The 18,722-nt window shown below is 26.2% G+C and overlaps 2 protein-coding genes across 3 annotated transcripts in view; both read right to left on the bottom strand.

The window, feature by feature from the left end:
• Positions 1-18,722, bottom strand: part of LOC413071 (eye-specific diacylglycerol kinase) — a 125,726-nt gene that overhangs the window by 88,885 nt on the left and 18,119 nt on the right. The gene's annotated exons all lie outside the window — the stretch shown is intronic.
• LOC100576172 overlaps positions 1-18,722 on the bottom strand; it is a 44,228-nt gene that overhangs the window by 13,907 nt on the left and 11,599 nt on the right. The window contains exon 2 of one of the 2 annotated variants that reach the window (XM_026441290.1): positions 13,631-14,111. The exons of the other annotated variant lie outside the window; for it this stretch is intronic. Coding sequence (XP_026297075.1) covers positions 13,631-13,719 — 89 coding nt within the window. The 5' untranslated portion in view covers positions 13,720-14,111. The remainder of the gene's footprint in view (positions 1-13,630; positions 14,112-18,722) is intronic. 2 annotated transcript variants of the gene reach the window in all.

Genomic DNA, 18,722 nt, shown 5'->3' with positions numbered 1-18,722 from the left:
GATGAAAGAGAGATAAGGAAGGCTTCGTTTTACGCCTCGTATTGCAAAGGCTAAGAAATCATTTTCACTCGAAGTGATCACAATGAGAGAGCGTGAAAGAAGGTATGAAAGGTGAGCAAACCGTGTGCTGGCCATTGAAGGAAAGCTCAATCAGAAAAGCTGCGACCCATTTAGAAATTCCCAGCAGTGCTTTTGTATACGGTTACTCGTCTTTGTGCCGGACTTTCAGTTAACAGATTCTCTGTGAAACAGAGTCAACCCTGCTGGCGCGAAGTCATCATCAGGAGGGGGGGAAAAAAAAGAAAAAAAAAAGAATTCTTTTTGTCTCCTGGTAAATAAAAGCTTGGATCAATCAATGAATAAATGTTGCAACGAAAGATGTGTTTATTGAATAACGTTTCAACTTATAGGTCACGACCCGAGATAAGGTCAATTTTTTAATGGATCGTGAAATAATTGATGCTACATTGATCGACTTAAATCGTGTCCAAATATGCATAATTTTATTTATTAACGTGACATATAATAAAGTTTTTGAAAATTTTGTGTTATAATTAGATAAATATAAATTTATAAATAATTATAAAATTATAAAATAAATATTTAATTGAAATGTTTGAATCGTTATGTAAGCATCAAGTATGTTGGTCATGTAGAAAAAGAGATCAAGAGAAAGTGCAAAAGATTTGATAAAAATGTAAAAATTACAAATATTTATTCGTTTTTAAGAAAATGAAGTTTGAAAATTTGACAAACACGAAAAAAATCTGATTAATTTTTATTTAAATATAAAATTATTATATCTTATACGCGAAAATAAGATAAAAATGGAATACAATTCTTTTAAATTAATTGTGATTAATCCTTGTTTGAATATATTTTAATTTTTTCATAAAAAAAAAAAGGACTTAAATAAAAAATATCGATTGAAAAAAATCTATATAATGTGTTGATACGTTCATATATTTTACAACAAAATAAAAAGTTTGTTGTTAACTAAAGTTGACAATATTTATAAAGTTGCAAACAATTAATCCTTTGATCACGAACCACGTATATGGTTGAAGAACGAATCGCTTTTTTTCAATATTTTATATTCTATATTCGTAGAACAAATAAGTTTAATATAGAATATTCAATTTAATATATTGAGAGAAAAATATCCATTCGATAATATAATTATTCTTTGAATTGATTATTATAATCTTTCGATCGATTTAAATAAAAAATTTTCTTCGTTCAATAAATTTTATATCAATCTACAGTTTCAAAAAGTTTTAAATTACATGGAAATAAAAAACTTTCAAGCATGAAAACAAGCATTCTAATTTCATACACCTACGTTTATTATTATATTTATATATTAATTTTTGAAACTCTTTTGAAACTTTGGAATTTTTTAATTTAGCTCAACCCAAAGAAGTTGATAACAAAATTTGATTGCTCAAACAAAATTTCATGTATGAAATCAAATTTTTGATTTTTAATAATTTTATTTTAATAAGTTATTACAATAAATTTCATTAATTATATTAATATTATATAATAATAAATAATATTGAAATTATTATTGTTCAACTATTAATAAATTATTATAATAATTTTAAATGAAAATAATATATTCAGATTCATTATTTGTTATTGTTATATATTGCATTAGTATAGTTATATCATGTTTGATAAATAAATTATCACGTTTTTCTATTCATAGAAATAAATAGAATTTCCAAAATTTGCTATACATGCATATTCAATGATCTTCAATATTCTTATAATTTCTTCGAAATCAAAATACATTTATATACAAATTGTATAATTTGCATTGCTAGTTTATGTTTATTTCATAGGATATCAATTCAATTTATTAATAATATTTCACTTTTTGAATTATCCTGGAAATCAAATTTTTACTTCATTTATTTTTTTTATTCGATAAGAGTAAAAATTTCGAAAATTCTATTTGTATCAGTCACACCATTCCATTTCGCACATTGATGAATATTTGTAACGATAAAACTTTACGAGGGAGGTAATTCTGGCAATAAGATAAACATGAAATTGAAAAATAGATGGTCCTCAATCAGTGCCATTATTCTCGTATCGATGTAATTCTCAAAGTTGCTCGATAACGAAAATTTATAGATATGTATACAGTATACTCTAGTGAACTATGGACAACTAAATGGACTGACTCTACATTTAATAATAATAAATCAAAATGAAAGGATAAAATTTTCTTCTTTTTTTGAAGCTTCGTTCTTTGAGTGGATAAATCCGAAAAATTTTTTAAATACGAATGAAATTGGCTGATTAGATACGAAAATGAAATATCGAATAGAAAGCTTATTCGTGAAAATATAAACAAAAAATATAGGAAAAAATTTTATCGTTTAAATTCTTATTTTTTTTTAAAAAAACCGAAACAAAAAAAAATAAATAAATAAACAAAATTTATTTATCTTCATTTTTCTCATTAATCAAATTGAAAATTAGTTAGAGTTACTCGAAAAATTTTTAAATTTGATTCACTCGAAAACAAAGCTTGAAATTTTTTTTCTTTTCCAATGGAATTATTAAATTAGTCCAGATTCGTGAGACACCCTATATATGTAATATGTAACTGAGGCTTGTGAAACGAATAGATACCTTATCTATACCTGCGTAGGAGATTTTTATTAACCGCAATAATTCTAGCTAGTCGTTAATTTGTTTATTCCGTCCATATTTTGCATTATTATAATCAAGATTGATTATGTAAATAGTTTTAATATTCGTTTCGAAACGTGTCGAACGAAGATTAAATATGTATACATGTTAATTCCCGATAGGAGAATGAGAAGATATGAGCCTTCTAAAACCAGGTTACAGCATATGATTGAATAAAACTTTGGAATTTTATGAGATGTACAATTTTGAAATTAGATTAATTATGATTAATTGTATTTATTTCAAATTTCTTCTTTAAAAAAAGCTAGAAGAAAATTTCGATAAAATTATTCATATATTCAGAAAAATTAAAATAAAGATTAATAAATAATTTATCTAATATAAGTAAATGTAAAAGTTCAATTTAAATCAGCATAGAACAATAAAAGATCAAATTCAGGAATAAATAACTATGTTCAATTGTGGATCAATTCTCATTTTTATGAAAAAAAAAATTCCATTAATAACAGTTAATATTCCATATCCAATAACTTTTCCAAATTTACAATCACATCATAACTACAACCAATTTCATGTATCATTTATGAAGACCAATACTTAATATTCAGCGATTGTTTCGTGAATCATAAGAATAGAATTCGTATAGAAAAAGAATATAGAAAATCGATTGTTATTAGATTTTTAACTCGTAACGATGATATATAAATGTGTACAATATACGGAAATCGTCGTCAAAATAAATCTATATTTTATATTCCATCGTAGAGAAATAGAGTCAATCATAAAATAGGAACATCATACAAAAGGATAAAATAAAAGATGTACAATAAAATATTTGTTATATAATTTGATCCTTGAGTATATTTGAAAAATTATAAAACATTTATACAAATCTGTAATTTAATATGAAATGATTTATTGAAACATTTTCAATAAAAATCTACTTTCGTATAACTTTAAAAAATAAATCGTATTATTATTTTCTTTAAAAAATTTAAAATTCTTAGTCAAACACAAAGAATTCAAATATCGTTTTGAAGAGAAATATCTTTTAAATAAAATACCTACCATTATCCCAAATGATAATAAGACACTTGAGGTAATTATTTACAAAAAAATATCACCTTTCAATCTTAATTATTTTTCAATATAATGATCAATAAATGGTCACCACTTTAGTTGCGTTGTGAAAATTTTATTGGCGATGAATGTTAAAAAATTATTAACAAACGTTTCTTCGAAATAGTTTAAATTAAGCTAGGTTAAGTTAATTTTTATCAGATTTATCACGGACAATTGGAAAGTAGTTCAAATTCAATACATAAATTATTAAATTGACTAACACAATGAATTTTTGAATGAATTTTGGTGAAATTTAAACTAGAATTAATATAAATTAATTAAATAATAAACAAAAATTTATTTAATTTATAATTTGAGTTAAATTAGATTAAATTAATAACGTTTTTAATAAGAATAACTGCCAACTAAATTTATGTTCACTATTCAGTAATGGCTTCACTGGCTCAATAATGGACAAGATATTAAAAAATAATCGAGATATATCTCATTGATAAATATTTACCGATATTCTTCTTAATCATATTCTGGATTTGATTGAACCTATTTAATAAACAAAAACAAATATATATTCTTATTAATAGATAAATTTTATATGTAACATCATTCTTTTTCTTCATTTGCAACATTACACTCGCAAAATTGATTTTTATTGTTTACGGACATTCGTTTCGTCCTAACAAATTTCGATCGTGGAGCAACTTGTTAAATTTTTGGACAATGAGAACAAGTAACTGTATCCTAATTTTATCGAGGGAAAGTTTCAACGAACACTGCAAGCTTCCCACCAAATTATCATACGTTTTACATAATTCCAGTTATAAATTCTAACGTGCATAATTCTCGAGCCAAGGAGAATAAAGCAAACATCAAATGCTGTTCTATCGACATATTATACTGGTCACACGAAATATCTACTATCACAATTGAACATCCTGTCATAAATTTGAACGAAGCTTTTCATCGTTATACCATTCTGAAAATAAGCAAGATAAAATAACTCCAATGCCAGGCTCCGAAATGATAACTACCATCCAAATCTTTGAAGATGATCGACAGAGATGTTTAACGATAGATAACAATCATAAGTACCAATTTCACGTACAAATAATCACTAATACTATCATTAATATTTCTAATAATTAATTTAATATTCTTTCTAATAATAAATTTTATATAAATTATTATAACCATAATTAATCTATATATTTGCAATTTAATGTCTTTTTTTAAAATACAATAATTTTAGTATTAGAGTAGAGTAGTAATAATTTAAAAATGTAAATTTTTAATTTTTAAATTTACAATTTAACTTATATTTTAAGATTGAATACATTTAACATTAAATCTTTTAATTTTAAAAAAATAAATATACATAATTACATTTCCATTTCAATATATACTCATGTATGGAAGTTATTCATGTGTCTTTATCAAGAAAAAGATAAAAAGATTTTATCAAAAGAAATTCATTGAAGATATATTTCACTCAAGGTATTTTCATTATTATTATACAATCTATTGCATTATTATGTCAAAGATACGCCAACTTATGAAAGTTTATGCTTTAAATATAAATATAAAAAGACAATTCTTTATCAAAAAATTCAATATTTTTGAGATTATGTTTATTTCAGAGTTAAACTTAAGTATAAAATATTGTTTTATAATTGTATATAGGATTGGTCATTTATTATCTATTATCTATTAATTATCTTATCTTAAATAGTTTATTTATTTAAGATAATTAATAAATAATCGTATGAAACATAATGCATTATTTCAGATATGTATTTTATTATTTTTATTTCACAAATATCATTTTATTTTTTATAATTATTTTATAATAATAAGACTTCATTTTAAATATTTAATTTATATAGAATATACTTATATATCCCCAATTTATATGAGACGTTATAAAAATCTAAAAAAATCTTCAGAAGCATGGGTTAATAGAATTAAAGAATATTTAAGATTTTATTTGAAAATTTCAAACAAAATTATTTATATATTCAAAGAAATTAATACATGATTATTTTATATAATATAAGATAATATATTATTTTAATAATTTAAAAAATTTTTTAATTTTTCAAATAATTTATTTTAATAATGTCCAAATCTGAACTGAATACTTAAATATAAAGAAATAACATTTATCTTGCAGTGGCTCATGAAAGTATTTGAACGTTATTTAAAAGAAAAATTCATTTAATTCGAATTTAATTTTTTCACAGAACATTAAATTATATATTTTGTAATTTAAAATATTTGTCTATTTGACATTATAAAATTATATTTATGATAAAATTAAAAGAAACGAAAATTTATACACTTTTTACTTTATCTATTATTATCTATTATTAATATTATATTTACTTCATCCTTGCTAAACAAAAGAAAAATGAACGATTTTGGATATTATAACACAAATATGGTAATTAATGCTACTTTTCAAAAAATTAAGTATCATAATTTATTGTCTATAGAACTATAATCGTTTATATTATTATATTTATATATCATTATATAAACTTTGAGTAAATAAATGGTACTCTAGCTTGAAAACCCATGCTTCATTGCTTCACAAATCCCAGCTTTGTCCTCAATACTTTGAAATTGCTGGCACTTCTTCCAAATGTTTCTACAATTTCCACAGCTCTCTGTTATCCAGATAAGCCAAGTAAACTTCTCCTTGATCGTTGCTTCGATAATGATTCGCCTTGTCTCATTTCTTCCTCTGGTGTGAATATTCTTCGCTCCAGCCAGAAATGCTCGAACATTTGCCGAATTAACTGATTATCGGCCAATTTGATCTCTCGTTGTCAATGCATCGCCGATCGGGAAATCAATCCCGAGTCAAAAGATTTAGAATAAATCGGAAAGATTCTATTTGCGTTAGCAGAATGCATAGCCCTTCGAATATCGCCTACGAAATTTGTTCCATTATCTGAAAATATTCTCCTGCATAATCCTCTGAATATATCGCAAACAATTAATAAAAGGATCTTGAGAGATATGTGGCAAATGTGAAGCAGATTTTTAAAATTTACAATCTATTATTCTATATTATTCTATATTGAGTCTATTCTTCATTTAAAACAGGCCATTCTTGGGCATTCAGTGCTAACCAAGCGGGTCCTGACCACCACAGAGAATTAGTTTCTAAAGATTTGGCACTCGCGCCACCAGATACGAGATTGGCCGGATTATCGATTGGATTTATCCCACGCCATGCCTCAGGACGGGATATATTTAGTATTTTTTCAATTATTTCCTTATCATTTTCTGTGATGTTGATGTTGGACAATCGTTTTATCTGTGCAACTACATCGGTGTATTCCGACCAATAATAACAATTGCAAGTCTCCACATTTGCGTCAGTTTTACATTCTAACATCAATTCAGATAGTAACTGTGCAACATAAAATTTGGAAAACTTAGTGGAATTCTGAGGAATTATTCTGAATTTAGCGCGGAATAGCCGTATCCGTTTATCCCCTTCTATAGACGAGCGCAAATAAACACATATTCCGTAAGCTTCCGAGGAGAAGACCTTGAAAAAGCCGTGTAATTCTATATTTTTCTTATTGGTTATTTCCACCATAGAAAATTTGAAAACTGACAAATTCTTTAAATCTGATTGAAACAAGACCCATTTGGGATACATTTCGAAAGGGATCGAATCATTCCATTCATTACACTTTGCACACACTTTTTGAAAAAATAGCCTTGCCCGGATAATTACTGGTTGCACCAATCCTATCGGATCGACAATACGTTCTATATAGGATTCTATGATTCGTTTAGTCACGCACGAATATGCTATTAAAGAGAATAGAAGCGCCTTTTTGATGATCGATGAATTGAATGATTCCACGTCCTCAGAAATATTATTCGATGAAAAATTCCTTAAATCATTAGCCTGCTCTTCTAACAACTTGTGGATATTTCTCTCGGAAAACAATGGGTCGCGAGCTAATTCCAATGCTCGTTCTCGCCATTCGTCCAATGTTATCGTGTCTAATATTTTTGTAAAAATCTTCACGGCATCAGATGAGAGTTCCTCCGATATTTCCAATTTAGATAGATAATATTTCGCGCGATCAAAATTCTTCAAAGTTTCCGTGAATTGATCCAGAAGCGCAAAAATCGACAAATTTTTTTGGGAGAAAATTACCGGATGCTGTTGCTGGACGTGCGAGGGTAGGACTTCCGATGTTAAGGAAGAAAAACCGTTTTTCGCGTTTTGATACACGCGTGCGTCTTGTATAAAATGTTTTACCAGGTTCGTCACAGTGATATTTTCATCGTCCGGAAAGTCTAATTGACTAATATTTAAGACAATTTCTGGCATTTTGCAAGCACTCTTCTTTTTCTAATCTTTTATCTTTTATCTCTCTGCTAATAGAAATTCGCTTACCGGAAGAGCTCGGATCGAAGATGCCGAGATAAATCCTTTTTTGATGGATTAATAAGAATTCTTGATTGACACTTGAGTGAGCAAAGTGAAGTGTACTTAGTTTCGTAACTTTTTACGGCTGTATCGTCTTTGAATTCCAATTTATATTATATTTCTAATCTAATCTAATCTAATTTATATTATATTTTTAATCTAATCGAATCGAATTTCAATCGAAAGATTGCGATAACGAAGTTCTTCTTCGAACTCTTGGAAATGCGCACTGAGAGAAGATACGAGAGACTAATTCGATCGCATTCGAAATGAATCCTCGCGGAATCGCGTGGAGAGCTTTGCATCACTTGGACTTTGTCCATTGCACTTTCCATCGCATGGCGATTGCAAAAGCATGACGCTGTTTAAACGGAAATGTTAATAGATAAAATTCATGGAAAATCTTCAGGAAATTATAAATTATTGTTCATTTTATTATTGAAAATAATCAAATAATTCGAGCTGCTGAAAAATCAGGCTCTATTCACAACTTTAAATTTGTTTTTAATCATTTTTTTTTTTAATAATTTTTTTAAGAAGACGGTAAAAAATTGCTTCGTTCGAAACGCACGACTCGAAACAATCGTTAATTTCATTAAAGACAAAAGATTCCTCATTAAAAATATGGGACAACATTGGAAGGTGGATTCTAGACATTAAAACGATGAAACGAGTAATAGCTGGTAATAATGGTATTTATAAAACTTTTTTATATCAGATCAACTTTTAAATAAAATTTCACAATTTACTCGTATTTTTTTTATACTAATGTACTTTTTATACTTATATTTAATTAAACAAAATTTATTCATGTTTTAAAATCATTTTTAAAATCATTTTTAAAATCATGTAATTTAAAAATTATATGACATAATTATGCCACAACTTTTTATTATGAAAATAATTTACAATAATGTTTAAATCTTTTATATTTTATGTAAAATATTGCAAAAGATAATATTTTATTATTTCTATATTATTTAAAAAATATCTTAAAATTGAGATTTTCCATTTCAAGGAGAAAAAATTTTGATTAAATTTTTCTGAAACAAAATTTTATTTTGAAAAAAGTTTCAAGCATTTCATAAATACTAAATTAAATACATTAAATTACGTAAATATTTTAGGATTTTTTTAAATTTATTAAAAATCTAGAATAATAAAAAATCAAATTCAGGAATAAACAATCCATGTTCGTGGGTCAATTCTCATATTTATGAAAAAAAAAAAATTCCATTAATAACAGTTAATACTCTAAATCCAATAACTTTTCCAAATTTACAATCACGTCCTGACTACACCAATTTCAAGTATCATTTATGAAGACCAATACTTAATATTCAGCGATCCTTTCGTGAATCATAAAAATAAAACTCGTATAGAAAAAGAATATAGGAAATCGATTGTTATTAGATTTTTAACGACGATATATAAGTGTGTGCAATACGCCGAAATCGTCATCAAAATAAATCTATATTCTATATTCCATCGCGGAGAAATAGAGTCAATCATAAAATAGGAACATCATACAAAAGGATAAAATAAAAGATGTACAATAAAATATTTGTTATATAATTTGATCCTTGAATAAATTTGAAAAATTATAAAACATTTATATAAATCTGTAATTTAATATGAATTGATTTATTGAAACTTTTTCAATAAAAATCTACTTTCGTATAACTTTAAAAAAATAAATCGTATTATTATTTTCTTTAAAAAATTTAAAATTCTTAGTCAAACACAAAGAATTCAAATATCGTTTTGAAGAGAAATATCTTTTAAATAAAATACCTACCATTATTCCAAATGATAATAAGATACTTGAGGTAATTATTTACAAAAAAATATCACCTTTCAATCTTAATTATTTTTCAATATAATGATCAATAAATGGTCACTACTTTAGTTGCGTCGTGAAAATTTTATTGGCGTTGAATGTTAAAAAATTATTAACAAACGTTTCTTCGAAATAGTTTAAATTAAGCTAAGTTAAGTTAATTTTTATCAGATTTATCACGAACAATTGGAAAGTAGTTCAAATTCAATACATAAATTATTAAATTGACTAACACAATGAATTTTTGAATGAATTTTGGTGAAATTTAAACTAAAATTAATATAAATTAATTAAATAATAAACAAAAATTTATTTAATTTATAATTTGAGTTAAATTAGATTAAATTAATAACGTTTTTATTAAGAATAACTGCCAACTAAATTTATCTTCACTATTAATGGCTTCACTGGTTCAATAATGGACAAAATATTAAAAAATATCTCATTGATAAATATTTACCGATATTCTTCTTAATCATATTCTGGATTTGATTGAACCTATTTAATAAACAAAAACAAATATATATTCTTATTAATAGATAAATTTTATACGTAACATCATTCTTTTTCTTCATTTGCAACATTACACTCGCAAAATTGATTTTTATTGTTTACGGACATTCGTTTCGTCCTAACAAATTTCGATCGTGGAGCAACTTGTTAAATTTTTGGACAATGAAAACAAGTAACTGTATCCTAATTTTATCGAGGGAAAGTTTCAACGAACACTGCAAGCTTCCCACCAAATTATCATACGTTTTACATAATTCCAGTTATAAATTCTAACGTGCATAATTCTCGAGCCAAGGAGAATAAAGCAAACATCAAACGCTGTTCTATCGACATATTATATTGGTCACACGAAATATCCACTATCACAATTGAACATCCTGTCATAAATTTGAACGAAGCTTTTCATCGTTACACCATTCTGAAAATAAGCAAGATAAAATAACTCCAATGCCAGGCTCCGTAATGATAAGTACCATCCAAATCTTTGAAGATGATCGACAGAGATGTTTAACGATAGATAACAATCATAAGTACCAATTTCACGTACAAATAATCACTAATACTATCACTACTAATATTTTTAATAATTAATTTAATATTCTTCCTAATAATAAACTTTATATAAATTATTATAACCATAATTAATCTTTAAATTTGCAATTTAATGTCTTTTTTTAAAATACAATAATTTTAGTATTAGAAAAATTTAAATTTTCAATTTTTAAATTTACAATTTAATTTATATTTTAAGATTTAATACATTATATAATATAACATTAAATATTTTAATTTTAAAAAAATAGATATACGTAATTACATTTTCATTTCAATATTAATTTTGTCATGAAAGTTATTTTCATGCTTTCGATCATTGTAAAAGAAAAAATATAAAATTTGTGATTTTTTATAATGGGTTTCTAAAATATGATAAGTAAGAATATACATATATATATAGACATACGATAAAAGTAAGATAATTTATCTTTATTTTATCAAGTGAAAAATCACAGAATAGAAATCTGATGATTGAAAGAAAAAAGAAAATAAGAAGATTAATTATTATTATGAAGTATCTTATCTACAACAATGCGTTTTTAAGAACGTGTCGATAAACAGTATTTTCTTACATAGTTTGATTAAAAAATAATTATCGATCGGGATATATAACGCTCATTCTCTATTATTTTATTTCGTTATTATCTCGTTTCTTATTATTTAATTTTTATTTTTATTGTGTATTTTTAATGTCACTCTATTAAGCAGTACAGTGGCGTGGAAAACGAGCATTATAACCGAACGATAATCGATAATCAATTATAAATTGTATATTCATTCGATCGGATGGCGAAAAGAACAATATGAAAAAGCTCTAAACGTGCAATCCACCATTCACCTTTTGTTAATATAAACATGAACCTTATATATAAATAAAAACCAAATGAAAATTTTCTTTTCTCATAAAATTGGAATAAGTAAAAACTTGTAAAAATATCTCTTATACGAAAATGTTGTACTCGATATTCACGAATAAGAAGAAGTTGTTGTGAAAATATATCTAAATTTAGAAATTATCAATAAATAGAAAGCTATAAATCTAAATTAAGATTTGCATAGATAAAAAAATGTTAACGATCCAAAATTCCATTAGCAATATTTCTTTGATCTCAACGTGTTTCAATCGAATGATAAATAAATTTTTATCTTCAAAAGGTTAATTGAAATGTAGAACAGGTTTCAACAATATTCAACATTATTCAAAATTTAACAATAGAAAAAGAAGAAGAAGAAGAAGAAGAAGAAAAAGATAAATCTTTCGTTATATAGATTTCTCGCAAATATTATGATGGAAACGTTATCGATAATAAAAATAGGAATATTACATTTTAATCATTATTTATATATAAAGAGAAAATAAAATGAATTATTAGTCACGCTGATTGTAATACATTTCAACATAATTTGGTAAATTGAAATGTATTTTTGCATATTTCTCAATTTTCTGCTTTTGGATTTACAATCGATATTTTAATAAACTAAGATAAAGGAAAATGTATTAAAAAAGTAAAAACAAAAAAAAAAGAGAGAAAGAATAATTTTGAATGAATTTAAATAAATTTTAATTTAGAAATGTCTGAATAAATTTTATAAAGAAAATATGCAGAAAAAAGCATTTGAATTCTTGAATTAAAATGTAATTCTTTTTTTTCTTCCTTGTTATACGAGACGTAAAATTAATTTTCATTACTTCAATTTTTTTCTACTTTTATGAAAGAGAGAACTGCATAAAATTTTCAACAGTTCATATAAGATGCCCGTAATATTCAAATGAAATAAACGGCGAACTTTGTAAATTGACTCAACACGATTCATGTAAATTTATTTCAGATTACCCATGGTATGCATACCTGTTAATGTCAATGTAAATTTTTAAAATTTTTAAATGAAATCAACGATGCAGTTAAACGTGATAAACATTATATTCTATCAAGTTACAATGTTTCGAAATTTTCGAAAAGTGCAAGTGAGAAACATTTTTTTTTTTTTGTTTTATAATGAAGCAATATCTCTATCCATTTTTTCCTTTTTCAAAAAATTATCTCTTATTAATAACTCGAAGAAAATATATAAACATTACATCTCATAATCAGAATATTTATTACTTCCTAATGAAGGGAGAAACATTATTATTATTTTCATTTTTTACAAAAAAAATAATTATTATATAAAAACGAAAAATTCTCCAACGAAACAAAAGTTCACCAATTTTTTCCCTTCCTTGAAATTTATTTTTTATTAATAATTTCAAACAAATATATGTAAAAATTAAAAATTAAAATTAAATTAAACGTACAAAAATATATAAGATATACAGAATATTTATTAATAAATCGAAAAAATTACTTTTTTCGAAGATTATTAGATAATTATATCTATTAATTATTATATACATTATCAAACATGACAATAAAAATATTGAATTTAATAACATAGGATATTACTTAAAGATTTAATAGTCGTAAAATAAATATGTTTCTGTTCTTTCAATAATTTGCAAAAATAAGACCACTCACTTGAAGCTTAACCCGTAGACCTTCGGAGTTTCCGGGGAGGTTGAACCGCATTTGAAGCAACTGAACCAAGGTATACAATCGATGAACATTTTCCAGATATGTACAGGAGAATAAACCACTGTCAGATGACACAATATGAGATTATTATGTCCAGAGATGCACTCATGCACTCTTCTTTCTTTTCTCCACAAAGAGCCACTGTTTCACAATCTTGTAACTTCGTCTACTTATCCAAGTATTGTGTTACCGCGATGACGTACTTACGCGTACTTTTAATTTCGTACGAACAACATACTATTCGTTCAATCACTTTTGAAATTTAATCGAGAATCTAATTTCCCATAAATTTTCTTAATTATAATTATAATCCCGATAAAACGTGTGGAACGTGAAACGAGAAACATTTATTACGATGGAATATTAACGTCGACGAATCGTGATGGAAACAAGCATTCTGCAGAAACACTACAAGAAAGAAACACTACGAAAGAAGAAAAAGCAATTGTAAGCAACATTTAATTTTATTTTACGTTAAATAATTGTGTGGTGGCAAGATTATTATATAGAGGATTCAAAGTCATGAATTTCTATGCGTTGTCAGTTTCGTTTTGTACTTCTTTAAAATTGTGATATTATTCAACATGTATTAATTTTGATTAAATTGCACATTTATTACGTATCTCGTATCTTAACAAACGTATGTACTCATGTATGGAAGTTACTCATGCGTCTTTATCAAGAAAAAGATAAAAAGATTTTATCAAAAGAAATTCATTGAAGATATATTTCACTCAAGGTATTTTCATTATTATTATACAATCCATTGCATTATTATGTCAAAGATACGCCAACTTACGAAAGTTTATGCTTTAAATATAAAATATAAAAAGATTCTTTATCAAAAAATTCAATATTTGAGATTATGTTTATTTCAGAGTTAAACTTAAGTATAAAATATTGTTTTATAATTGTATATAGGATTGGTTATTTATTATTTATTATCTATTAATTATCTTATCTTAAATAGTTTATTTATTTAACATTATTTATTATCTATTTGACATTATAAAATTATATTTATGATAAAATTAAAAGAAACGAAAATTTATCTATTGTTTATCTATTATTATCTATTATTAATATTACATTTACTTCATCCTCGCTAAACAAAAGAAAGATGAACAATTTTGGATACTATAACACAAATATGGTAATTAATGCTACTTTTCAAAAAATTAAGTATCATAATTTATTGTCGTAGAACTATAATCGTTTATATTATTATATTTATATATCATTATATAAACTTTGAGTAAATAAATGGTACTCTAGCTTGAAAACCCATGCTTCATTGCTTCACAGATCCCAGCTTTGTCCTCAATATTTTGAAATTGCTGGCGATTTCTTCCAAATGTTTCTACAATTTCCACAGCTCTCTGTCATCCAGATGAGCTAAGTGAGCTTCTCCTTGATCGTTGCTTCGATAATGATTCGCCTTGTCTCATTTCTTCCTCTGGTGTGAATATTCTTCGCTCCAGCCAGAAATGCTCGAACATTTGCCGAATTAGTTGATTATCGGCCAATTTGATCTCTCGTTATAAATACATCGCCGATTGGGAAATCAATCCCGAGTCAAAAGATTTAGAATAAATCGGAAAGATTCTATTTGCGTTAGCAGAGTGCATAGCCCTTTGAATATCGCCTACGAAATTTGTTCCATTATCTGAAAATATTCTCCTGCACAATCCTCTGAATATATCGCAAACAATTAATAAAAGGATCTTGAGAGATATGTGACAAATGTGAAGCAGATTTTTAAAATTTACAATCTATTATTCTATATTATTCTATATTGAATCTATTCTTTATTTAAAACAGGCCATTCTTTGGCATTCACTGCTAACCAAGCAGGTCCTGACCACCACAGAGAATTAGTTTCTAAGGATTTGGCATTCGCGCCATCAGATACGAGATTGGCCGGATTATCGGTTGAACTTATCTGACGCCATGCCTAAGGATAAATCTCGTATTTTATTAACTTTTTTTCCTGTGTTGGACAAGTCTTTTATGCGTGCAAGCACATCGGTGTAATCTGACCAATAATAACAATTGCAAATCTCCACATTTGCGTCAATTTTACATTGTAACATCAATTCAGACAGTAACTGTGCGATATGAAATGACTTCTGGAGAAGAATCATTCTGAATTTAGCGCGGAATAACAGTAGCTTCCATTTATCCCCTTCTATAGGCGAGCGCAAATAAACACATATTCCGTAAGCTTTCGAGGAGACCTTGAAAAAGCCATGTAATTCTATATTTTTCTCATTGGTTATTTCCACCTTAGGAAATTTGAAAACTGACAAATTCGTTAAATCTGATTGAAACGAGACCCATTTGGGATACATTTCGAAAGGGATCGAATCATCCCATTCATTACACTCTGCACACACTTCTCGAAAAAATAGCTTTGCCCGGATAATTACTGATTGCACCAATCCTATCGGGTCGACAATACGTTCTATATAGGATTCTATGATTCGTTTAGTCACGCACGAATATGCTATTAAAGAGAATAGAAGCGCCTTTTTGATTATCGATGAATTGAATGATTCCACGTCCTCAGAAATATTATTCGATGAAAAATTCCTTAAATCATTAGCCTGTTCTTCTAACAACTCGTGGATATTTCTCTTGGAAAACAATGAGTGGCGAGCTAATTCCAATGCTCGTTCTCGCCATTCGTCCAATGTTATCGTGTCTAATATTTTTGTAAAAATCTTCACGGCGTCCGATGAGAGTTCCTCCGATATTTCCAATTTAGATAGATAACATTTCACGCGATCAAAATTCCTCAAAGTTTCCGTGAATTGATCCAGAAGCGCAAAAATCGACAAATTTTTTTGGGAGAAAATTACCGGATGCTGTTGCTGGACGTGCGAGGGTAGGACTTCTGATGTTAACAAAGAAAAACCGTTTTTCGTGTTTTGATACACGCGTGCGTCTTGTATAAAATGTTTTACCAGGCTCGTCACAGTGACATTTTCATCGTCCGGTGAGTCTGATTGATTAATATTTAAGACAGTTTCTTCTGTGCATGGCATTTTGCAAGCACTCTTCTTTTACTAATCGTTTTATCTCTCTGTTAATAGAAATTCGCTTATCAAGAGCTCGGATCGACGATGCCGAGGTGAATTTTATTATTGAAAATAACCAAATAATTCGAGCTGCTGAAATCTGGCTCTATTCTTTCACTTCATTCACAAATTTAAGTTTGTTTTTAATCATTTTTTTTTTAATAATTCTTTTAAGAAGACGGTAAAAAAGAAATTGCTTCGTTCGAAACAATCGTTAATTTCATTAAAGATAAAAGATGAATTTCATTAAAAATATGGGACAATATTGGAAGGTGGATTCTACACATCAAAACGATGAAAAAAGTTCATATGTCCGATAGTATTTAATTAACGAATTATAAGTTTGTATTAGAGACAGCGAGAAGAATGCTTATATCGCCTAACTGCACGGCAGTACTCTATTACAATATCGCTTGCCCCTCGATGAAATTAAATATATTGATACTTTTTTATATACAAGTGATTATTTCAAATAAATTTTAGAATAAGTTTTGGAATAAGTTTTAGTAAATTCCAGAATATTAATATAAACACTTTATATAAATCCATAAATAAACTATTTTAAATTCATACTTGAATTGTTGTATGACATTCAATCTGCCTATTTAAAATCCATAAAAGTAAATCAAAATACACTCCCATAAGATTTTAGATTAGAAAGGTTGAATGTATTTTTTTACACCTAAATTTGCTTATTCTCACATACACAAGAAATTCATTAATGATATTTGAATCAATTTGAAATTGAATTGAAGCATATAATAATGCCATTATTTTATATCCACCAAAAAAAAATCATATTATGATTTTCACATTACTTTTACATGTTAGATTTTTTTTATATACATAAAAAAATAATTGCGATATGTATGCATTTTTTTATGAATATATGATATTAATGTAATGTAATATTAATTCATATTACTAATAAGCTCAGATCTATTATTATTTCTCTCTGCATAAGAATAAAAAATATTTAATGCAAGTAAAATAAAGATAAATATCAATCAGTGATTCAATTGGATAATTTAATAATCTGAAATTCAAATTGATTCAAGCATTTCGAACTCTCTTGTACACGTGAATATAATTAAAAAAATCAATTGTGAATATAAAAATACATTCTTTCTAAATCTTATAAAAATATATTTTAATTTGTTTCTATGGATTTCGATGAACATGGCATTTATGATTTTAAATGAAATATTGTATAATCATCATATAACTAACAAATATTATAAAATTTGCTATAATTTATCTGAGGTAAGTATCTTTTAAATAACTGTTAATTACACAGATTTTAATTTGCACAATTAAAATTTTTCTTTTAAATGATATAAAAATATTTCATAGATGCATGATATTTATGTATATTATATATTATCTTATATTGAAGTTCATTTGAAATAATCAATTGTATATAAAAAAAAATATCAATACATTTATTTTCATTAAAGAGGCGGGGCTCCGCTACGCTAACGACGTTACTGGATGCCGCGCAACAGTTCAAGCATATTCTTAACAGTTCAGGCATATTCTTAACAGTTTGCCTCTATCTAATACAAACTTAAATTACTTATAATTCGTTAAATCTTATCGAATATATCTGTATATGAATCATCGTTTTGAGAAACGTGTCCTATGTGTTTATTGATACTTTCTATAAACGAATAAATTCATACAATGTGAATTATATTCGTCATTTCACTGTTGTATAATAATTTTGGACATTAATAGATATTACGACATCGCCACTTTAAGGTTTAAAATTCATATTGAAATTGTTGTGAACAAGTAACGAGTTATAAAAAGATCGATAGATTACAATTTTCGAATTGAACACGTTACATCAAATCCAAATACATTGTACGTAAGAAACATCTCGAATATTAAGTTAATTCTGAAGAGGGGACAATGATTCGTATGTCACTTTATCGTTCCATTTCAATTGAAAA

Source organism: Apis mellifera, linkage group LG6, assembly GCF_003254395.2.
Source record: "Apis mellifera strain DH4 linkage group LG6, Amel_HAv3.1, whole genome shotgun sequence".
In the NCBI taxonomy this organism is placed as follows: domain Eukaryota; kingdom Metazoa; phylum Arthropoda; class Insecta; order Hymenoptera; family Apidae; genus Apis; species Apis mellifera.
Note: the sequence above shows the minus strand (reverse complement) of the source record. Positions and strands in the feature narration are given on the sequence as shown.